A 25119-nucleotide genomic window follows, 5' to 3' on the forward strand; every position below is an offset into this window, starting at 1 on the left:
ATGACATTTGATACATCGATATGATTAAGGTGTAAAAGTATAGTGCAGTGTAACAGTGATATAGAAAAAAATATCTTCTGTGAACAAGAATTGTATTTATAATACAATTAATATTGAAGAAAACAGCAGTTTCAGAATCATCTTTTAAATTTGATTAATATTGAACATGCAAAAAAATTCACACTGCAAATGATCTTTTAGTTATTAATTATCCACCATAAAACTTGATTCTTATGGCAAGCATTTGATTATTATAAACTTTTATCAATGGTGCTATGTACATGGCAGCCCTCTAGGCAGGGCCGGCACTGACCATTTTGGTTCCCCAGGCGACTCGACATTAAATCGCGCCCTGGACAGGGCATCCGAGCGGGGGTGGGGGACGACAATGTGTACGCAGTACACATTGTCCTGCGTACTACGCAGAGGGTTTCAGTGCGCCTTGGTCGCCTATGCCGAGCGCCGGCCCTGCCTCTAGGGGTCACTACACAGCAATGTGCATGGGCAAAGTCAGGCTTAGAAATTCTAATAACATTGTTTGGTACACAGACACAAGTGTCACAGACATTTTTTGCACACCTGATCTGGAACATATCTTGAAATGCAGGCCTTTCCATACACTTAGGGAACTTCACTCTTGTTATAGGTCTACATACCTTTGCATGCTAATGATTGGTTAGCATTTGAGCTAATAAACTCAGCTATTGGCAAAGAACAGAACTCCCACCCTGAAGGAGTCTTCATTGTCGAAGACAAACCTCAGGTCAGTTCTCCCCAGATTTCATCAGAAGTAGAAACGCCCAACCGCACAAATTGGAAAACATTAGACAATGTTTACACCGATGTCGCAATGAATAAAAATACAAATCCACACCAAATGTACCCATTAACTAGATTAAGAAGGGGTTTTACAATACACAAAAAAAAAAAAAGCTGTCAAGTGGAACAGTTTCACTTTCCCCCCATAGAGACAGACCTCGGGTGTCTGTAGTATAATCCCTCACCCCGCCCCAAGCATTTCTTAGCCTTTTACTGGTCTGGTCTCTCTCCAGGGGGGCCGTCCTCCACGGTGAGCAGTATATGCTCCCCCATTGGGTGCTCCTGGGTCTCCAGGGCCTGCCGGAGCTTCTCCCAGAACAGGTTTGGGTGTGCGTCTGCGCGGGACCAGCTCAGGTAGGTTTGTCTCTTCAGGAGCCTCCTCATGCGGTAGTACGGAGAAAGCTGCTGCATGGGAATGTCCTCCAGGAACACCAGGATCAGCACGTCCTTCTGCTCGTCAAACAGACGGAAGCTGGGGAAATGGAACAGGGAGAGTTGTTTTTCTTTTAATATATGTGAGCTCTTTAACCTTTAGGGGAAGGTTGGCCTGGGCTCATGCCCATATGAAGACATCATTGTACCTGGGCACCCACCCCCACCCAGCAGCACACAAACCATACCTATCTACAGAGTTGCATTGGTCCTATAGTAGAAATACTTTCTGACTGTACTCAAGTACTTTACTTGATTATGTTTTTTGACACATTTCCAACTTGCTACAATTTCTATTTCCAGTTTCCCATTGTCGGTTATGAGAAAATAACCAGGTGGCAATGTGGTGTTTTAATCGTTCAGCCCCCTAAAGTGTGGTTCTTTTTCATTACAGACGTGTTGTGGACAATTGGGTGACCTGCTCAAACAGGGTAAATGCAGGATTCTTTCCACAGACGCCTCATGCACCATGTGCAGTCACTGAGACACGTTGCAAGAAAATAAGTTACAGAATTATTGTTTTGGTTACTTGTCCCATCCTTATGCACTGTATTATTGCCGTGCCATATTATCCCTTTAAAATCTTTGTGCACGCCCAAAATCTAAATTGGGTCATGCAGAGGCTGGTGCGAAACAAGATTGGATTTCACTCACTAATAGCTGCGCATTCCTAACAAATGACACCCCAATAAAAGCTCTTAATTCTTACCTATAGCAGCTATTATTAAAGAAGTTTATATACACCAACTGGGTTTGCCGGTTGCAAACTTTTGGCTCAGTGGTAATAGCGTTATACCACGTCTGCAAGATGTACCGACACAAATGTGTAAATTAGGCTTTGGTCCGTTGCACTTTACAGTTTGAGGGAAGATGTATGAGGGTTGTACAATATGACCACAAGTACACATGTGAACCAGATTTAAAGAACAACCATATTCTGGTGATGCATGTAAACTCTGGGATCTTACCTGGCAACCTGGATCTCTCTGGAGCACCATTCACTCTCCAGGTAATCGCGACTGACCACACAGATGGTCTTCCGGCTGCCATAGATGGCGTCTGTAATGTTTTCCATGATCGGTTTACCTGAAAAGCATCGGTCAGTGAAAATAAATTTGAATAATATTTTAAGTACACTTCTCTGTGCTTTCTCTGTGTCAACTCTCTCACTAGACAAACTGATCCTAGTTGTTTATAATAAAACCAGATTGCATTCATGTTATGAGGGAGTTTTAATTGATTTTGCATATCTGAGAGTTTTCTTGTCTGTTTAATTTGTGTGGCCCTTCCTCTGTTTTTTAGCTTGTCAGTTGTGCCTCTCATGCAGTCGCCTCTGTATGACGCCATTCCATGGTGAGTCTCAAACACAACATCAACTGTTGTGTAAAACAGCCATTTCCATTTATTCGATATTATAAGTATTTCTTTGACATGTTTGGTAGTCTTAATGCTAAACTCTTTGAAATGTTCTTGCATTAACATTGAGCTAAAGATATACCTATATTATTGTTTTTCATGTAAATAAGGCAAAATGTGCTATTTATAATATTTATCTGTACAATTCATAATATTCTGTATATCAAAGATTTATTTTTGATTTACTGAATATTATCTTATTTTGCAACTTACCATTGCTTATAGCTTTCTAGTTTTATATTGCAGGGATGTATGTTCTTGCCTAATTACCTGTTACAAGTTTAAGAGACTGACAAAAACCATTGATTCACAAAATATAAAACCCACTAAGAAACTAAGCTAATGCAGAAACTGGTGCTGTTAATGCAAAAAAAAAAAAAAGGATTCTCTGTATTGTGACTCTAGTCACTATGTGACTCTATATGATTATTAGGGGTCAGAGCAGCAAAGCTGCTTGGTCCCCTTGTTTCTGTAGCGTTTTTTTTTTTTCTCAAATTCTGTAAAAGTCATGATGCAGTCTATCACCTAAGTCAAAAACTCTTGTAATTTTCAGGTATGGTTACCAATAACCCCCAATACCCATACACCCAAATGTGTGGGTACTGCACCCAAAGATGGCGCTATTGTAAAAAATCATGGATTAGGTTTATTTCTCCTCACAAGATTGACCTGGACTCAAAATTCTTTCAGAATATTAATCTCTAGAATCAGATGCATTTATAGAACCCCGGTTGCTATGCCCTAAAACGGTTTACTTTTCCCACAATTGCATATTAAAGCTAAACATGATAAATAGATTTACAGGATACCAAAAAAAATCGAAAATCGCCACATCTTAAGACCAAGCCTCACAAAAATCGTCGAACCGAATTGTTTTATTCAGTTCCATTTGAGAAATATTGGCCAATAAAGTTGGAGCAGTTAGCCCATTTTTCTTATATGACCATTTTGTTATTGTATAAAAAACATACGGCTGTTATTAGGTGGATACCAATACCCCCCACTACCCATTAACCCAAATTGTGGTACTGCACCCAAAGGTAAGGCTATTTAAAAAAAAATATGAACTAGCCTTATTTCTCCTTACCAGATTGACCTGGACTCAAAATGTCATCATATTAATCTCTCAAATCAGAAGCATCTTTTCACCCTGGTCTTCTGCTAAAAAAAAATGTTTTTCTCCCACATTTCATAGAAAATTCAAACATCCACAGTCAACCCATTTTGCCCATATGACCGTTTTGTTATTGTCTAACTACCATACGGCTATTATTAGCAGGATACCATTAACAGTGCAAATTTTCGGATCTGTGCTCTTTTAAGAAAGCCCTTAATTATCTTGTGAATTGTGTGCTTGGAGTTTTCTTGATGTGTGCTTATCAATAGACATTTTCAGCATGTGAATGAGGCTTCATGCAGTTCAGGATTGTCAGTGGCTCAACAGGATAAGGCCTTGTACTGGTGATGAGAGTTTGAATCCTGATTAGAGCATTCTGAACAAGCTGAACATGACATTCTCTCATTGCCACTCAAACACAACATCGAACAGCACCTGAAATTCGTCAGGCAATCAACATTCTGACTCATTCGTTTCCAAGAATCGGTCTGCCAAGACACAGTATGGCATTAGGGGAACTTCTTCGTTAAAGGGGACCTATTATGCTTTTTCGACTTTTATGACCTATAAACGTTGTTATAATGATTGATAGTGATGTTTAACCATACACAAAAAACGATGTAGATTTTCGGGAAACTCCTCTCTCATTCCTTGAAGCGTGCGCGCGGGCAGATTTGACCAGGCATATGGGGGCGCGGCAGGAGTGCCTCAACGTAGATGATTTCCCGGAAATGTGAACAAATTATTCACAAACGTTGTTCCGAGTGTTTAGCGCTCTGCACAGCCACCCCAGACTGTCAGCAGGGAATACGTCGAAATGCATGTACGTCATTATTTGACGCTCTAGTATGGTTAAACATGACTATCAATCATTATAACAACGTTTATAGGTCATAAAAGTCGAAAAAGCATAATAGGTCCCCTTTAACCATTTTTCCTTCATAATTAACTAAGTCATAATTATATTTCTGCCGATAATTTCAAAGATTTTTCAGGTATTCTTTTTCAGGCTTTTAAGAAAGCCCTTAATTTACTTGAGAAATGTGTGCTTGGAGGTATCTGGATGTTGTATGCTTATTAATATACACTTTGAATATGTGAATGAGGCTGCAGTTCAGGTTTATCAGTGGTTCAATAGGATAATGCCTTGCACGGCCGGTGATCCTTAGGTTGAGTGTTCGAATCCCGATTATAGCATAATGAACAAGCTGAACATGACATTTGGGCATTGCTTTGCAGCTCACCTGAAAGCCGAGGCACAGTATTGCATTCAGTGGAACATCTTCATCAACATCTTTCCTCCATAATTATTTGTCATATTTATATACCTTCTATTAGTGTGTTCTTGACTTTTAATTTTGCTTGGATCCCGTAAAACACCGCTTGCGGTTATATTTTCTTTTGAAACTGCTCCTGCAAGGAGCTTTACCAATTATACAAATAGTTAAAACCAAGGGGGTAGGAACCGGGGGGGACAGAGGGGAAGTGTCCCCTCCAATATTGGAGAAAATTATACCGGGGGGAGAAAAATATTTTATTTTGAAAGCGCAACACAGCGTCTTGTCACCGCTTCTCATTCTAAAAAACTGGATGATTGAGCCTGCAATTAAAGAATTGATTTGATATTTATCAGTTCATTACTGACATTCAAAATGTGTTCTCCTTTACATTTGCAAATGTATCTTTCAAACCATTAAAGGATCTGTCAGGTTTCCGATATGTGTTAAACTCATTCCTACGCCCCTGGTTCAAATACACCATGTCGGAAACGCTCAAACTTAATTCAATAATCTGTGCGTTGTGCACATTCAAACTAAATCTGTTGGAATGTAACGCTCTGTTGAGCGCCACATTAGATTATTTATATACATGCAGAACAGGAAGGATATAATCAGTGGGCAATAGACAAGAGTCAAAGCCAAGATTTATTGATTCAAAGCCAAGATTGAAAAATATATATTTTTAAATGTATGCATGAGATGCAGAAAGGCAAGCATTTAAGGATGAAGAACTGGAGGAAAAGAGAGTGGAAGTAGGGTTGGGTAGGGTTTGGTTAGGGTTAATTTGTGTTTAGAGTTATCTTTTTATTTGAAGGACCAGTCAATTTCCTAGTCAACCACCAATGCAATTCCCTGGTCCTTCCTATGTTGTAATTTCATTTTTTAATTTGATCAGTTTTGTTGATGTGGTTTCATTTACTCAAGCATAATACACATTTTTCATGTCGAATGGTCATAAACAAAGTTAATTTTTTTGTTTTCTGTTACATAACGTATCGCAGACTCTGATTGCCTTTACTGTACACGGACCATTCCGTGTACAGTAAAGGCACCAACCGAAGGCTCATTTTGAGTCAGGAAAAAATCTCCTACCATGTTTATGATCATCTAATAACATATCCACTGGCAAGTACGATGTATGAAAAAGTGTAGGCTAGCATGTATGCTAATGGAGGTGCAGAGGATGTTCAGGGTAGGGCTCCTCACCTGGCTGGAAGTCTCGGTGGTGCAGACACAGTCTCCAGCCCTGCTCGTCCTCCAGCTTGGGCAGCAGCTCCCCCAGCACCCAGCCTTCATCGTTTGTGTTGTAGGAGACGAAGGCGTCGTACTGATGAGCACGCTTGTCCTTGTTCTTTGAGTTGTAAAGGAAGGCCAGCATGAGGTAGTACGCGTAGACCAGATGCCATTGTAGAAAATGGTGGGTGAAGGAGACTGCTAAGGTCATGATGACCGCGCATGCCGTTGAAATATAACAGATGAAGTCTGTGTCTACTGTACAAGAACTGAAGTCAATCTGCAACATTTCTCTACCTTTAAGGTTTGGAGGGTAGCTGCATTCAAAGTTGTATGCATCAAACACTTGTGTTTGCTTGTTGGTGATTACCCATTGGTGGAACCACGCGTTGTCACAGTTACAGGTGAAGCTATTACCCTGCATATTCAGGTAAGTAAGTGCCGACAGAGACAGCATCACTGGCTCTCTAATCACAGAAAAGGTATTATACGCCACATGCAAAACCTCCAGCTCTGTGAGATTAGCATGGAGCAGAAAATCTAGAGACCTCAGCCATGTCTTTGACATTTCAAGACTTTTTAGTTTTTGAATTGAGCAAAACAAATTGTTGGGAATGTCTGTTAAAAAATTGTCAGACAAATAAAGCACATTCAAATTAGGAGTATAGTTGAAGGTGTGTGGGTGCACAAATTTAATATTGTTAGTTTGCATATAGAGTATTGACAGATTTGTCAGGCCTTGCAGAAAGTTTTGAGGGAAATTGGTCCGCTTATGAGATCTGATCTGATCTGAAATGTACAATGTATCTAGTTTTGAAAGCTCAGCAAATGGTGGATTCAGAATGGGCTCTACCGATGCATATTGAATGCAATTTCTACGCAAATTCAATGTCTTTAAAGCTTTCAGTTCAACAAAAGTACAGTTTGAAATTTCATTTATTTTATTTGATTCGAGATCAAGATGTGTAAGACTGGACAGTCCAAAAAAGGTCCCATCTTTAAGTTGTTGTAATTGATTCCCTTTTAATGACAAATACTGGAGGGAATTCAGAGCTCTAAATCCTCCATGAACTAGATCAGTGAGTTCATTGTTTATCAAAGAAAGAGTTTTAAGATTTGGCGTGTTTTTTTTGAAGGCGCCGTTTAATTCAATGCTGCTGTTTTGGAAAATTAATTCATTTAAATTGACCAAATCTTTGAAAACACAATCCTGGAGGGCTACAAGAGGATTATTGTCTAGATGGAGAACTCTGAGACGTGTCATATTGGAAAAATCATCACAGCCAAGAACATTGATGTTATTGTGGCTGAGATCCAGTTTTGTGATTTGAGTTTTCCTTACAGCATTGGGGACCGATTTGAGACAGTTATTCTTTATGTTTAAAGTGTCAAGCTGCCTAAGAGATTGAAAAGAATTTTCAGAGATGTTTGTTATCTCATTCATCCCCAAGTCCAATATTTTCAGATAACTACACAAGTGCAGCATGTCTGATCTAATAACTTTGATGCCGTTATTTCGGATTTCAAAAGTGCTCAGCTTTAGGATTTTGCAGGAAACATCGATTAGGGCCTGCAGACTGTTACTTATATTGTTTAACTGCAGATAAATCAGTGAGGAGGAGGAGTTAAATGTCTCTATTACTTCCTGCAGTCCATGTAATGAGGAGCGAACCCCACTGATATCTAGTTTATGCACGCTTCTAAGGTATGATGTGTCATTCACCTCCCAGACGATACCATTCTTTATACCATCCCTAAGGTTCAACGTTTTGAGTTTGGGAAAGATACCTGCAGTGAGCCTAAAGAACCTAAGCTCATTCTGAGACAAATCAAGTATAACAAGTTCTGTAGACTTATTTGACAGCTCCCAAGAATGAAAAGTGGAAATCTTGTTTGCTGGAATGTACAGGGTTTGTAAATGTGGTGTATGTTGTAAGATGTTTGTTAAGTGGCGCAGTTTGTTATAGCCTAGGTCCAAAATCCTAAGCTTGCTCAGAGTCTTGAAAGAGGCTGGTGCTACAGTTTGGATCTGATTGGAAGTCAGATACAATTCTTTGAGATTGACCAAGCCATCAAACATACCCTCCTGTAGCTTATAAAGGCTATTGTTCTTTAAAATTAACACCTCAAGAGAGAGTTGAACGACAAAAGTGCCAGATTCAATCTTGGAGATCCTGTTGCTTGTCAGGTCTAAGCGCAACAGATTTGGCATATTTTCCAGATCTGTTTTATTGAGTGTAGAAATGGTGTTTCCAGACAGTTCTATACTTGTGACTCTTGCTGGAATGTCCTTTGGAAATACTTTAAAACTGTTCTTCCGACAGATGACCTGTGTGTTCTGTTTGACCATGCAGTCCTTCAGCGCGTAACTAGCCGTTGGAACAACAAAACTGTTCAAAAAGAGATATAATATTCCAAATGAACAAAAACGAATTCCCCTTAACGGCATCTCAATTTTCGTTTCATTCGAACACACAAAGAAGATTGTAGATGTTAGTAATTTCCAAGACAATGGATCTCCACTCCTAGCAAGTGGATCTTTGGTTTTGTTCCTTCATTTATTTCAGTCCGAGGAATCCCTCAGGTTAAAACCGCCAATCCTAAAAGACTGTCAAACAGAGACACAAAGATACACAGACAGCGGTCATTAAAATCTGCTATCAAAATACTGGAATTGAAGCATAGCATCCTCAGGCCTACATGATGTAAACATCCTCAGTTAAACATAATCACATGGTATAAATCTTTTGTAGGAATATAATGAATTTGAATCATAGCCATATTCCTCCATAATAAAACCATAACAAAAAATATATATAAAAAATCAAAGGAGAAATCCTTTTTATTTCAGGCTAAGCAGTGCTGGCCTTAAACCAATTTGAACATGAGCAGGTGATGTACCTGTTGCTCCTGTAGGGTTGCTTACATTAAGTCCTAGTTATTGTTATAGTTAGCGCCGACAGGGCAAATCGGACACCGACGCGCAGCGGAGGTGTCTTGCTTCGCCCTGAAGGGGCTTATTTTCGATAATGACCGGTGACATTCTATACATTGTCCCTTACTTATTACATGGCTACTTGCCAAAACGAAAAAATAACTTCACACGCTGTGTCTTTTTACAATTTATTACCAGAATCTGTAGTGTTGATCAGCAGAGAAATACTGTGCCATAGACGTTAACGTCGCTTAGCAACCGAGTACGCTGGGGTTGACAAGTTACCGGACTACTTGCGGAGTGATACGAAAGACGTCATTAGAGGCAAAAAGTCCCTTATTCTCCTTGGCAGCGGTCAAATACACTTAGCAACGGTGAATTATCAAATATAATTCACCGCCGGAAGTTGTGAAGGGCCCATGCAAGTGAACGGAGCGTTCCACGGTATTGAGAAGACCCGTGTAATATCTTTCAGAGTAGAACATTCTCTACTTCTGTAACCAACATTCCAGCTAGTTTAGTATCGGCTGTAAATGACCGCCAGCCAATCGGAATGAAGATGTCTCTCGCCGTCGTTGTTCCCAGGAAACACGCATGAGAAAGTTCCTATTTCCTACCAAACAATTTTGTTCCTTCAACATGGTGCGCGAAAGAATAATTGCTGGTGTTGCAGGCCATCGTATATTGAACGACGCAAGCATGTTCATTTACAGGGACATGAATAAAAAGGCAAAGGCGTGCAATGTTATGGCCAAAGAAGTTGAGTTGTTAAAATGTCCCGGTTTCCACCAACCACTATGAAATGTCCCCTTTTGTCCGCGATTACATGGCCAACATGACTCTTATTATATAGAATATCTATATTTTTAGAAATTAATTTGAGTGCCAGAATGCTCATTTCACAGCGGGAACGCACGCTTCATATAGCGGGAATTCAATTAATTTTCTCTCCATACTACTGATCTAAGCAATTGCAGGTAGGCTACATCGGGTGAACAGATGTCTCGATTTTCAACCCGGTATCACGCCAAGGCGTGAAATAGATACGTTGGTCCACATCGCAAGGCGTGTTCAGGGTCATGCTTTGCCTGACCAAAGCGTGAGGAGTACACGCTTTCTTCTCCATTCTAAATTAATGGAGGAATAGCACCAACAGGGGGCGAGACTTTCTCATAGCATTTGGTGAAATTGTTACGTAGCCTATATTCATCTTTATTATCTGAATGGGAAATGCAATATTTTAGGACAGATACACCATGATTAAACGTGTTTCTAATAACATTTCTAGCGAGAAATATACCTTTGCCTTGCATAATCTCCAGTAGCCTAAGTGAATGTGTATGATCTTTATTAATCGTTATTATCTGAATGGGAAATGCAATATTTTAGGACCGATTCACCGTTAAACGTGTTTCTAATAACATTTCTAGTGAGAAATATACTTATTACTTGCATAATCTTCAGTCAGTGATTGTGTCTGATCTTTAGTTTTATAGTTAATAGGAAGATCTTGTCGGCTCTCTCGCATGTTTCAACGACGTCAGGTTGCTAGGGAGGCTGCTTTCGCTAAACTAGCAGCACACGTGTTTCCTGCGTTTGTGTTATTAAACCAGGCCCGGTTCTACGGGGGTGCATAAGCATGCATTGCACCCCCCAAAAAAATTGTTGCACCCTCAATTGAAAAAATAAAAATAATAAAAAAGATTTTTTTTTTTATAAATATGATAAAAATAATGAAATACTTGCTCACAAAACAAATAATTAAGCAATGAAACTTGTGACAATTTCCATTAAATACCGTTGAGATATGAGCATCCAACATCTCTCTGACTGTTCACCAAACTGACAAAATCACTCCGCATTTATGTATGGTGTTTTGTTTATATGTTGCTTGGCAACAGTCCGCTCAGTGGGGATCTATTTTTGCTGCCGGAAGCAATTTCATTTGTTTATATGATTAAATAAACAAACAAATCACAATCTATTGTCAATTCTTATTATTAACAGTACATTTTACTAGTATGTCCGATGTTGTATAAAGCAATATCACACTCGAGGTTGCAATGTTGTCGCTCTATATCAGCGCTGCTGTGATTGGCCGCCGGCCGGCATCGTGTGTCATGCCGGCGTCGTGTGCAAAATGCACGCACCCATATCTATGGTGCGCACGGTAGTGACGTTGAACTTCTTCGGCAGCAACAGTTATATATACGTTGGATATCCGTTGGATATCCAATACATGTATTAAATGTATTATGTTCATAAGAACCCATATTTCTTTTTATTGTATTTATTTACAATCGTGTTAACTTTAAGAGTATTATACTGATTCGTTTTTGTTCAAAGTTCAAGTGTTCTTTCCTTGTTCAGCTAAAATCTGTTTTATTTTTAAGTGGCAATGTACAATTATTTGTTATGTCAAATATCCTGCCACAATTTATAAAAAAATAAACGTTATTTTTGAATTGCAGTCACATGTTTTTTTTTAGTGTAGAATTCTGTTATTTTTTACACCTCACACATCACACATATCAAAAACCTATCTCATACTCAAAGCTATCTAAGATATCAATAAGCTAATGTTGCAGCTGAAATGTTCTCCACATCACAAGACATGATATGATACCATCTTTTAAGCACAGTAATTGTTTGTTGTCCCAACATGTCAGTAGAACTACGCAGAAGTGCGTCTATGGTAGGAAAGGCCTATGTGTAAAAAAGCGAAGTCTGAACTGAAGCTGGGTAGCTGGTTTTAGTATAGTACTGGTGCACCCCCTGTAATCTCAGATGCACCCCAAGGCATTCTGTCCTGGAACCGGGCCTGTATTAAACCGTTACTTTATGTAACTTTTAATGATATCATCTTGTTAGAAACACGTATATCTGAGAGCCAACCCAGTTTATGCACGTTTTATGCACCCACCCACACACACACACACACACACACACACACACACACACACACACACACACACACACACACACACACACACACACACACACACACACACACACACACACACACACACACACACACACACAAACAATGCATTTCACTGCTAAAACAACAAAAAAAATATTCCCTCAAATATTATTACTTTGAAAACATTGGCCAAAAATGGAATATCTTTTTTATTTGGGCTGCCTCTAGGACATTTTGGGTGGATTTTGTAGGACCGTTTTTTGCAGGACCTGGCAACCCTGCGCTGTTGCCCGAGGTGCTGAAATGCTCCGGAACAGATCTGGATCCACCATGGCCAAAAGACTTGTATGAATTCATGCATTATCATTCCACTTGAACATGTGTTTTTACAGAGTGGTGGAGGGATGACATGTTTGCCAACCCGGAAGTGAGCGTCGCCCTGGGTTAGAGCTTAGATCGGGCCCAGAAAATCAAGCCCGACCCGGCCCGAGCCGACACATTAACTGTAATTATGAGCCCGAGCCCAATTTCAACCCGACAATACATATGTAACTTTGTACACATTTGTTACTAGGCCAACTCTGCTAAATATATATGCAAGGGATAATGTATAGAACGCCGGTCTTTGTCGGGAAAACAAGCCCCGACAGGGCGAACAGTACACCGACGCGCAGCGAAGGTGTCGCCATGAAGGGGCTTATTTTCGATAATGACCGGCAACGTTCTATACATTATCCCGCTTATTACACGGCTACTTGCCAAAACTTCACATGGTGTGTCTTTTTACAATTTATTCGTTATCAGCATTCGTAGTGTTGATCAGCAGTGAAATAATTTGTCCGCAAAGACGGTGTCGTCGCTTAGCAACGGAAGACGCTGGGGTTGACAAGTTACCGGACTACTACTCATGCAAGTGAACGGAGCGTTCCACGGAATTAAGAAGACCCGTGTAATAAAGGCCTTTAATATTTCTGTTTATGGCATAGATTTCTCCTCAGATTAGGCCAATAAACCAATGATAAAAAAATAAATAAAAAAAAACGTTGATCAAAGGCCCGGCCCGAGGATAGTGGTGGGAAATATCGGCCCGACCTGGCCCACGGGTCGGGTCGGGTCTGGTTCGGGCTTGGGCAGAGAATCTAAACTCTACCCTGGGTTCCCTTGATAAAAAGCCAACGGGTTTTTCCGTTGGATTTTGGATTATTGCAGAAAAAATAGCATCTTTGAAGCACCTCCTCAAAAACTGAAAATAAATAAATAAATAAAAATAACTGTGCTCCAAAGAACGAAATGTAAACCAATGCATTCTGAATGGGAGTGTTTCTCCGTTTTTTCCATGCTTAACAGAACGAAATTTAAACCCATGCAAATAAAGACTTGCATTCCTAACTATCTCGAAAAGACCGGAAAAGGGGCGTGACCTCCAACAGTACAGTCAATGTACATAACACAGAGGTTAGTTTCTAGTCCCCATTTTTTGTGGGATGGAGGTGTACATTTGTGGCTTAAGGCGTGTAGACACAGCTGGCCTGTGGCCACGTTTTTGAAGCCTGGGGTCAGGCTTCCTTGCATAAGGTCAACTGGAGATTATGCAAGGAAAAAGTATATTTCTCGCTAGAAATGTTATTAGAAACACGTTTAATGGTGTATCTGTTCTAAAATATTGCATTTCCCATTCAGATAATAAAGATTAATATAGGCTTCGTAACAATTTCACCAAATGCTAGGAGAACGTTTTGCCCCCTGTTGGTGCTATTCCTCCATTCATTTAGAATGGAGAAGAAAGCGTGTACTCCTCCCGCTTTGGTCAGGCAAAGCTTGACACTGAACACGCCTCGCGATGTGGACCAACGTATCTATTTCAGTCCCGATTTTTGATTTGCGTGTCCCGAGCTCAAATGTCCCGGTTTCCACCAACCACTATGAAACTTCCCCTTTTTGTCTCCGATTACATAGCCAACCTGGTCTTATAATAGCCAGATAACTCAAAAACACATAGAAAGAATAAAGCATCCAGCATATGATTTCAACAATGTATGAAACAGGAATGGTCGCACAGAGGAATGCTGATGGAAACCAGCGGACGAGCGCTGGGCGGAGACGTTCACGCATTTCAGAAACAGGGAGATACCGCACAAAAATCTATTTCTAATTTGTCAGTTTGTCGTGTGTCTGCCTGGCACAAATGCTCCCGTTGAGCAGATATTTTCCATAATAAACAATACTACACACACACACACATACACACACACACACACACATACATACACATAAGCACACACACACACACACACACACACACACACACACACACATACACCCCCCCCCCCCCCCCCCCCCCCCCCCCCCCACACACACACACACACACAATTAGACATATGATAGCAATCAAATAATCTAGCACGTAAGCAATCATTCCTTATTCAGTGTTTCATGTATTTATGCTTATTACTCATTTTCTATTGACCAAAGATGTGACTATCTTGTGTTTTTGTGGCTCGGAATCAGCAGCAGCACTTGCCTCAACTACTACGAGTATGTAGCAGGAAAAAAGAGAGAGCGATATGAACGATATGAGCTGTAAATATTTTTGACAGCGATGCGTTTTGAGCTAATCAGCGATTTTGCATCTGTTACAGCTTTTGGAGTGAGCGTACGGTTAGAGAACAACAAAATTCTACTTTCTATGATTTTGATTTAATTTCAGAAAATATAGCTCCTACATAATCGTTAACTGGTTTGCTCTCTCTTCTCCAACGGTTTCTTATAAAGATGATTATAATGATGAAAATAAAATGCATTTTCCTCACAAACTAACCTAAAAGGCAAAAATGAACACATGCTTGAAATAGTAATATGTTACTTTCCTTCTTGCAGAAAGATAATGTAGGCCTACTTTAGTTTAGCTGTACTGTAGTGAAAGAAGTGGGTTCAATTGAGTTCAATACTTACTGTACATAATTCTATTACTAAAAAATAATAATATCCAAATTCCACTGTAGCCCTGTACAAAAACCACAAGTTACAGAGCATAAAAAATAATTAACTGTATAATAAAATGCTGTGTTTAATGTTCATAAATAAATAGAGTTCATAATAATAAAATGGGTTAAAATGTGTGCGGATTAAAAGCATAAATATAATACGTTTAATAAAACTATTTACAGTTAAAAGATAAATTAATATAAAGGTCTTTAAGTTTATCAAGGCTAAAATATTTGTGAATTCAGGATATAAAAGAGGAAGAAGCCGTGTTTATGTTTAACTTAACCATTGACCTGTCACACGTAAATCATTTAATTTGTTTTGTCTTTGGTTGTATTAAAACTTCACAAGCCAATCCGAATAAAGTCTCAACGTGTAAAGGGCGGGACTAGTGCAGCAGGTTAGCGTGGGGAGTAGTGAGCACATGTAGAGAAAGAAACCTGACCGGACTGAGAGCTAAGAGGAGGCATCGTAGTGTGGGAAGCAGTTAAGTTTTATCGTGAGGTCGACTACTCGTGGTCCTGATTTAAACTTCTTTGTGACCTGCAAAAAGGAGCTGGACGTTGGAGAGAGGGGTTTCCAGCAGATGGCCCTGCTGTTTTCTGTGTTTTCTTCCTTGTGACTTCGCCACCGCCATTGCCCACGTGTGTGTTTGGATTGCCACCGCCATTGCCATTATCTTCGTGAGAATATCATCCCCCAATCCCTTTCTGCCCCTACTAATTACACCCTGGATTCGTGAGTACTGATTTACACATTGCACGTGCTTTTATTTTGAGCTCAAGCTGAGTGAAGCGGCCAATACAGTTTTTAGGCCCCACCGCACACAAGCTTCAACTAACAGGCCTGCAACGGGTTAACCTAATTTAAAGTGTGTTGTTAATTTGATTGTGTGTGGTACATTGAGTTTGCATTGTTGTAAATTGGAGAATCCCGTGCATCTGATTTTATTTATTTTATTTGTTTATTTGTTTTCTTTTCCTAAAATACATTCGACTAGTATTTCATTTTGTGAATAAATATGTGATTGAATACTTTTACATTTAAAATACAGTTGGGGTGGTCATTTATTAAAATTATCCAACAGTAACATATGAATCAAAGTTGTAGTTTCCTACAACGAGCCCAGGCCCAGTCTTATTGTATTAACCACTCTAGATTTATTATTTAACTACATGGGACAAGGGTTACATAAATGGAGGCCCCGCTGGGATAATATTAAACTAAAATGAATTAGACAAGCAAAAGTAACATGACCCCACAACTTTAAGAGCATTTATTTAAAGTAATGTGCTAACAGTAACTAGAAGTAATTAAAGTAAAGTACAACAATGGCAGTCCTAGCAAACAGTCCATCACAACGTGAGCTAATTAACTGGTGCAAAGGAGAATCAATAGATTTAAAGCATGCCTTCCTGTTACATGGAGTGCCTGAAGGTGTTTCAAGAGAAGACATTGAAGAAACAGCAGGGACCATCAAAGCTTGGGGAAGAGTTAGAGTTAAGGGAAAAATGTTTCACCATCAACAGCAATCGCTGATGGTGTTATGTGAGTGTCGTGAAGAGATCGACCCCTCTAAAATCCCACCTGAGATAATGCCTATAAGTGGAGGAAGTAGTTGGAAAACTGTCTGCTACACAGAGCCTCAGCTTGATAACTTTGAAGAGAAGCTACTTACCTTTTTGCAGAGTGAAGGGAGAACCTTGGAGGACATCCAAGGTCTATGTTCCCCCACCAAAGAAAGTAAAAGCAACCCTGAAGACATCATCCGTGCAGTCGGTGATGTTATGAGCAGAACAAACAAACAACCTGACAGTCACCCATACAGACGTCTGCGGACATTCTCCGGGATCAGTCCCACTCCCACTGGAGAAGAGACCTTAGACAACTGGTTGGAGCAAGCAACACTCTTAGTAGAGGAAGTTGAGTGCTCGGACAAAGAGAAACGACGTCGGATACTGGAAAGTCTCAAAGGGCCCGCCTTTGAGATCATTCAAGCTGTGCGCATGACTCAACCTGATGCTAGCCCACGTGAGTACATAGAGGCTATAGAGAGCATTTTTGGTACAGTAGAGTCCTCAGAAGAACTATATCTGTCGTTCAGAGCCCTCCACCAACAGCCTGGTGAGCGTCTGTCTGAGTTCCTACGAAGAGTAGAGAGATCTCTTGTCAAAGTAGTACAAGGAGGTGGCTTACCTGTTAGCGCTGCCAACAGCACTCGTTTAGAGCAGCTTCTTAGAGGGTCCACCTCTGAACTCATGTTGTTACAGTTGAAAATTAGGGAGCGGAGTAGTAATCCCCCTACATTCTTGAACCTGTTAAGAGAAGTGATGGAAGAGGAAGGTCGCCAGTCAGCCAGACAAAGCCAAGTGTCACACCTGCGTCCTCAGCGTGTACGCACCGTCCAAGCTGAAAAGGAGAAAGAACCTGAATCAGTCTCTAGGAGTGAACTGCAAGCTCGGATTCAAGAATTGAGAGCGCAGTTAGAGCAGAGAAGCAACCCACAACCTCAGCCACCATCTGATGAGTCCTTTAACGGTCTTACAGAGAAACAAAAACAGAGAAATGAGTCACAGAGTGAACTGCAATCACTAAAGAAACAAGTGAAAGCACTAGAAAGTAAAATGAGTGTAATGGCAGTGAATTACACATCAGAACAAACACCCCAGCCACACCGATACAAAGCAGCTACGGGTTACAAGCCCGCTCATTCCAGAGTCTCCTCTCCCCGACAAGACAATGATGAGTTTTTCTGTTATCGGTGTGGGGAAAATGGCCACATAGCCACCAGATGTACTGCCCCTGAGAATCTTCAGAAAGTCATTAGAAAGCTCATACGCTTGGCGCGTGTTTCCCCTCTTTCCCACAAAGAGAACCCGCAGCCTGCAGCTGAAGAACACTTTGTAGCTAGAACCAATAAGGTTGAAGTCCCAGAGAACAACACTGACTTACCTGAAGGTCTTGTAGGTCCATCATTTATTCACACCATCAAAGTAAATGATGTAGTCTGCGATGCTCTCATCGACAGTGGGTCCAATGTGACTATCATCTTTGAAAGCTGGTATAACAAACACTTACTTGATGTCCCGATAAAACCCCTCTCTGGCCTTGGACTCTGGGGCCTTGCTGACACTGAGTATCCTTACAAAGGATATGTTGTTGTTGAGATGGAGTTTTCAGAAGAGATCACTGGTGTGACGGGACGAGTAGAAGTGCTCGCCTTGATTTGTCCTGAGCCAAGAAACCAACAACAAACCCCTGTGCTGGTTGGAACCAACACATCTCTGTTCCGCCGCCTATGGGAACTGGCGAAGACAAAAGGTGACGAGAACACTGTGTACTCAATGAGAATACAGTCTGTTTATGCCCCTGTTAAAGCACAAGAGCAGTCAACAAAAAATGAAGTTTTGGGACAGATAAAGTGGGAAGGACCCGGTTCACTCTCCATTGCTCCAGGTGCAAAGTACTATGCAACGTGCAAAGTGGAAAGACAAAGTGCCCCGTCCAAGGATCTTGTACTGATCGATGCACCCACTGACCAGTTGCTCCCCAACAGTTTGCTGGTACAGCCTGGTGTGCTCTCAGACGCCAACATAGACAACAACAGTTTCACTGTCCTCATTCAAAATGAGTCCAAAAAGACAACTTCAATCCCAGTTGGGACCGTTGTTGCTGAGATGTATGCTGTGGACACAGCTACCCCAGTCAGGCCTTCCGACCTCACAGCTGAAACCATAGACCCAAGTCTCTTTAATTTCGGAGACTCTCCCATTCCCAAAGAGTGGAAGAGTCAGCTTCAGCAGAAGTTAGCTGAGAGGCGGAATGTTTTCTCACTCCATGAGTGGGAGGTTGGTCGTGCAAAGGGTGTTGAACACCACATACGCCTGCATGACCCCAGACCCTTCAGGGAAAGGTCAAGGAGACTAGCCCCTGCAGACATAGACGATGTGCGGCGGCACATACAACAACTGCTGGCAGCTGGAATTATCACAGAGTCCCGTAGCCCATACGCCTCACCGATCGTTGTAGTGCGCAAAAAGAATGGGAGTATAAGAATCTGTATTGACTACAGAACACTCAACAACCGCACCACACCAGACCAGTACACAATGCCACGCATTGACGACGCCTTGGATTCTCTCTCCGGCAGCCAATGGTTCTCAGTCTTAGATCTGCGCAGTGGCTATTACCAGATAGAGATGGCTCCGGAGGACAAAGAGAAGACAGCGTTCATTTGCCCTCTTGGTTTCTATCAATTTGAGCGCATGCCACAAGGAATCACAGGAGCGCCGGCAACGTTTCAGCGCTTAATGGAAAAAGCTGTTGGTGATATGCATCTTCTGGAAGCTCTCGTGTACTTGGATGATATCATCATTTTCGGCAAGACACTTGAAGAGCATGAGCAACGTCTTTTCAAGGTACTGGATCGACTAGAGGAGGTCGGATTGAAGGTTTCTATTGACAAATGTCAATTCTGCCAGCCTGAGGTTAGGTATGTGGGTCACATCGTTTCTGCTAATGGAATAGCTACTGATCCAGACAAAGTGGAAGTAGTCAAGCATTGGAAAGAGCCCACTCACCTGAAACCTCTGAAGTCCTTCCTCGGATTTTGCAGTTACTATCGAAGGTTCATTGCAAATTACTCTGCCATTGTCCGTCCTCTTTCTGAGCTCACCAAGGGTTATGCCCCCACTTGGAAAGACCCCAATTTCAAAAAGAGTGTCGACCCAAGCAAAGTCTATTTCAAGCCATCAGAGCTTTTCGGAGAACGGTGGACTCAGGCCTGCCAGGCCGCTTTTGAGCGTATCCGTGACTGTTTGATCAATGCCCCAGTGTTAGCATTCGCTGACCCCACTAAGACGTACATCTTACATGTGGACGCCAGTATGAATGGCCTAGGCGCTGTCCTGAACCAGGAATATCCTGAGGGCCTCCGACCAGTAGCTTTCGCCAGTCGGAAGCTTAAAGACTCAGAGCACAACTATCCAGTCCATCAATTGGAATTTCTGGCATTAAAATGGGCTGTCGTGGACAAGTTTCACGATTACTTGTATGGAGCTAAGTTTACTGTAAGAACTGACAACAACCCATTAACATATGTGTTGACCTCTGCCAAACTCAGTGCAGTCGGACATCGTTGGCTTGCTGCCCTTGCCACCTACGAGTTCACCATCCAATACCGACCTGGGAGGCAAAATATCGATGCTGACTTGTTGTCTCGACAATACTCTCCAGAGGAGGCTAAAGAGTGGACTAGTGTCCCACCTGCTGGCATCAAAGCCCTCTGCAAGCGAGCCTGCATCAGTGGAGAGGCTGATGTGCCCGACAGATTGGTGGACCAGTTGGGAGCTCCTGCTGCAGCTGTACCAGAAGCTTATGTGTTCCCAGTGAACCTTAGCATGAACGTGCTGGATCAGCTAAGTCCGAAAGATATCCAGGCATCACAAGACATGGACCCAACAATTGGGCCATTAAAGAAGGCACTGGAAAAGAATAAAGGGCTGACACGCTCAAAAAATGATTCACCTGAGACTGTGTTGCTCTTACGCGAAAGCCGAAAGTTGGAATTAAAGGATGGATTACTCTACAGAGTAAAAGAAAAAACATGCGGAAAACAGATCAAACAACTTGTCTTACCAGCCAGATACCGCCCAATGGTGTTAAGGTCTCTACATGATGAGTGCGGACACATGGGAATGGAACGCACTACCGAACTGATCAAAGACAGATTTTATTGGCCGCGAATGACAGCTGAGGTTGAGCAGTACATTCGAACCTGTGGTAGATGTATCTCCAGGAAGACACTCCCTCAGCATGCCTCGCCCTTGAATCAAATAACAAGTAATGGCCCTCTAGATTTAGTCTGCATTGACTTTTTGCAGATAGAGCCTGACTCTAGAGGTGTTGCTAATGTGTTAGTAGTGACAGACCATTATACACGTTACGCACAAGCATTTGCTACAAAAGATCAAAAGGCTATCACCGTTGCAAGAGTATTGTGGGAGAAGTATTTTGTGCACTACGGCCTACCTGCACGGATACACTCGGATCAAGGACGAGATTTTGAAAGTCGCCTGATCAAAGAACTCTTGTCCATGCTTGGGGTTCGGAAGTCAAGAACATCCCCCTATCACCCACAAGGGGACGCACAACCAGAAAGGTTCAATAGAACACTTTTAGCAATGCTTGGTACCCTGGACACTGTAAAGAAACAAAGTTGGAGTCAACATATCACCCACCTGGTACATGCATACAATTGCACCAAGAATGATTCCACAGGATACTCCCCTTATCATCTCATGTTTGGAAGGGAGGCAAGGTTACCCATTGACATCTGTTTTGGGATCTCGCCAAATGGTGAAAGTGAAACCTCTTACCAACAGTACGTCGCCAGGATGAGGAAAGAGTTACAAAAAGCCTACCAACTGGCATCTGACGCTGCTACAAAGAGTCATCTGCAAAACAAAGCTCGCTATGACCAGCGTGTGAGAGATTCACCTTTGGAGAAAGGTGACAGAATTCTCATTCAGAATTTGGGTCTAAAAGGCAAGCATAAACTCCAAGATCGATGGAAATCAACACCATATGTTGTTGTGGAGAAGTTGCCTAATCTGCCTGTTTACAAGGTCAAACCAGAGCATGGTACAGGTGTGGTAAAAACTCTTCATCGAGACCACCTGTTGCCCATCGGGTACATGGTTAGGTTGTCTAACCAATCAGATGATACAAACTCTGCTCGGAGACCTGTAACAAGAGCTCAACTTACCCGGAAACATCTATCAACCAAGTCTGAAGAAAGTGACACAGAGTCCTCAGGCTCAGAGTTTGAAACTGTCCACAATCCTCCAGATTTTGATGTGGATGAGGTCAGGAAACGATTAAACATGATAGATCAACCTGTGGAGGATGAACAGAGTCAGAGTTCTGAAGAAAGTGAAAACTCTGAAGAGGAAAACTGTGAAGCTGCAGAAAATCAACAACTTACAGAAACGGAGTATGAGGAACCGCCTGAAGGTGCGGCACGTCCTCTGTCACACTCTTATGTCCAAGAGACATATACTGAATCTGCGGAAGATTTGCAAGATTCAGAAGAGGGAGCAAGCTCACCTCTGTTAAACAGAGCCAGACGTGATAAAGCTGCCAAAAGCGCTAGAAGTGAAAGTGAAAGGTTTTCTACAATCCGGAAATCCCTGAGAAAACCAAAGCCATCTATGAGATTCACTTATGAGAGACCTGGTCATCCATCTTGTGAACCAGTTACCATCATGCACCATGGCATGGTCATCCAACTCAAGTTAAACCCTCCAAACCAAGACAACAAATCAAGGAAAAAGTCCAAAACATCCAAAAGGTACATGGAGGAGGAGAACAAAAAACACCCTTCCAAGTTGAAGAGAGACAAAAGGTGTGATGAGGACATCTACACGTTCAGAAGAGGGAGGGTGTAGCTCTGTACAAAAATCTTCCAAGTTAAAGAGAGACAAAAGGTGTGATGAGGACATCTACACGTTCAGAAGAGGGAGGGTGTAGCCCTGTACAAAAACCACAAGTTACAGAGCATAAAAAATAATTAACAGTATAATAAAATGCTGTGTTTAATGTTCATAAATAAATAGAGTTCATAATAATAAAATGGGTTAAAATGTGTGCGGATTAAAAGCATAAATATAATACGTTTAATAAAACTATTTACAGTTAAAAGATAAATTAATATAAAGGTCTTTAAGTTTATCAAGGCTAAAATATTTGTGAATTCAGGATATAAAAGAGGAAGAAGCCGTGTTTATGTTTAACTTAACCATTGACCTGTCACACGTAAATCATTTAATTTGTTTTGTCTTTGGTTGTATTAAAACTTCACAAGCCAATCCGAATAAAGTCTCAACGTGTAAAGGGCGGGACTAGTGCAGCAGGTTAGCGTGGGGAGTAGTGAGCACATGTAGAGAAAGAAACCTGACCGGACTGAGAGCTAAGAGGAGGCATCGTAGTGTGGGAAGCAGTTAAGTTTTATCGTGAGGTCGACTACTCGTGGTCCTGATTTAAACTTCTTTGTGACCTGCAAAAAGGAGCTGGACGTTGGAGAGAGGGGTTTCCAGCAGATGGCCCTGCTGTTTTCTGTGTTTTCTTCCTTGTGACTTCGCCACCGCCATTGCCCACGTGTGTGTTTGGATTGCCACCGCCATTGCCATTATCTTCGTGAGAATATCATCCCCCAATCCCTTTCTGCCCCTACTAATTACACCCTGGATTCGTGAGTACTGATTTACACATTGCACGTGCTTTTATTTTGAGCTCAAGCTGAGTGAAGCGGCCAGTACAGTTTTTAGGCCCCACCGCACACAAGCTTCAACTAACAGGCCTGCAACGGGTTAACCTAATTTAAAGTGTGTTGTTAATTTGATTGTGTGTGGTACATTGAGTTTGCATTGTTGTAAATTGGAGAATCCCGTGCATCTGATTTTATTTATTTTATTTGTTTATTTGTTTTCTTTTCCTAAAATACATTCGACTAGTATTTCATTTTGTGAATAAATATGTGATTGAATACTTTTACATTTAAAATACAGTTGTGGTGGTCATTTATTAAAATTATCCAACAGTAACATATGAATCAAAGTTGTAGTTTCCTACAACGAGCCCAGGCCCAGTCTTATTGTATTAACCACTCTAGATTTATTATTTAACTACATGGGACAAGGGTTACACCACAATAACACATGTTCCTCAATCTGGACTCTTACCTGATGCGTCTGGCGAATCAAAATAATGTGTTATTGATAAAAGCTGGTTGGAAATGGTCTTTTGTGTGTGGTCTATTAGGTTGTCAATGATGAAGGAAAGGGAAGTAGTCAAATTATATAAGAAATGGTAAATTGTCTGAGAGGAACTGACACAAACTTTTTTTTCTAAATAAAATACCCTTTATGATAAAGACTTTTTGCAACTAGGATTCAACACAATCACAATCATCATCCTTGAAATTTAAAAACATTAATTTAAATGACTGATAATTAAATGACAAAATAATTAAGTATTTTGTCACTCCTGCATTTAAATATGCCCTTTTTATTTAAGCCAATCGTAAAAAGGCCGACAATCGGCAGACTGGATCTGGCCCTAAAATTATCTTGACCCCGGTGGAGAAGCTGTTAATAGACATAAATTCAGGGCACCCTGGCATGGAGGGGGTACCTACCTCCTCAGAGAGTCAGGGGCCATGTGAGGGTAACCCCACTGGTTGAATGCAGGTTTTTGTGTTTTTCTTGTATTTTAGATTTTGTTTACCTTCGAAGTAACACATGCAAAACGTGTGCGTGCCACAGTGCATATGTTCAAAATGTTATTTTTTGATAACTTGGTGGAAAACCTAAAAGTGACAATTCATTAACTTCACAGATCAAGATGGATTAGTGCTTGTAATGAAGCCGCCGGCTACGATCCAACATTCTCCAGTGGATGTAAGTCCGTTAGGACTATTTTATACTTTCTGTTGTAAGCGCCTCTCTGCATAGTACTCAGCCAATATTGCTCTTTGTATGATAGGAGGCAGATAGAAATCTTGGTCCGGACGTGGATGGGTCATCTGAAATGACTGAGATGTGCTCAGCATCTCCAACATTATAGATAAAACTACGATTTGCAAAAAACGGAGGGCTACACAAATAGTATGGAGGGAACTGATGCCAGGATTGGTAGTGTTGGCTATGTAAGGCAGGAGAAGAATATTTAATTATATTAATGATTTGCGCGAGAATCTATATCTCTCCAGCAAAAAGTCATCCGATATGCCAAGATGTCGAGCCGTGGTCTTATTAATCGCTTCCGGTGGATTGCACGAATAATTTGCGCTCCGATATCAACAGGCCTCTCATCGAAAGGGCATGCCATTGTGAATGCATGAAATTTGCGGTGAACGCGGGTTTAAATGTTCCAAACTTAACCTGCGCAAAACCTGCTCCGACCAGGTTTGATTCAGAGC

The 25119-nt window shown here is 41.2% G+C and overlaps 2 protein-coding genes across 2 annotated transcripts; one reads left to right on the top strand and one right to left on the bottom strand.

Annotated features, from left to right (window-relative positions):
* Positions 1-75: 75 nt before the first annotated feature.
* On the bottom strand, positions 76-24000 carry LOC115535261 (toll-like receptor 13). The gene is made up of 4 exons (XM_030346316.1): positions 23882-24000; positions 6271-8905; positions 2220-2337; positions 76-1291 (listed from the first exon to the last, which is right to left on the bottom strand). Exons 2-4 carry the CDS (start codon positions 8744-8746, stop codon positions 1030-1032), a joined length of 2856 nt encoding a protein of 951 aa, XP_030202176.1. The 5' UTR covers positions 8747-8905; positions 23882-24000; the 3' UTR covers positions 76-1029.
* On the top strand, positions 15190-20531 carry LOC115536081 (paraneoplastic antigen Ma3 homolog). The gene is made up of 2 exons (XM_030347733.1): positions 15190-18703; positions 20376-20531. The coding sequence occupies exons 1-2, from the start codon at positions 16472-16474 to the stop codon at positions 20529-20531; spliced, it is 2388 nt and encodes a 795-aa protein (XP_030203593.1). The 5' UTR covers positions 15190-16471.
* Positions 24001-25119: the final 1119 nt, after the last annotated feature.

The sequence above is a fragment of the Gadus morhua genome, chromosome 22 (assembly GCF_902167405.1).
Source record: "Gadus morhua chromosome 22, gadMor3.0, whole genome shotgun sequence".
NCBI lineage: Eukaryota > Metazoa > Chordata > Actinopteri > Gadiformes > Gadidae > Gadus > Gadus morhua.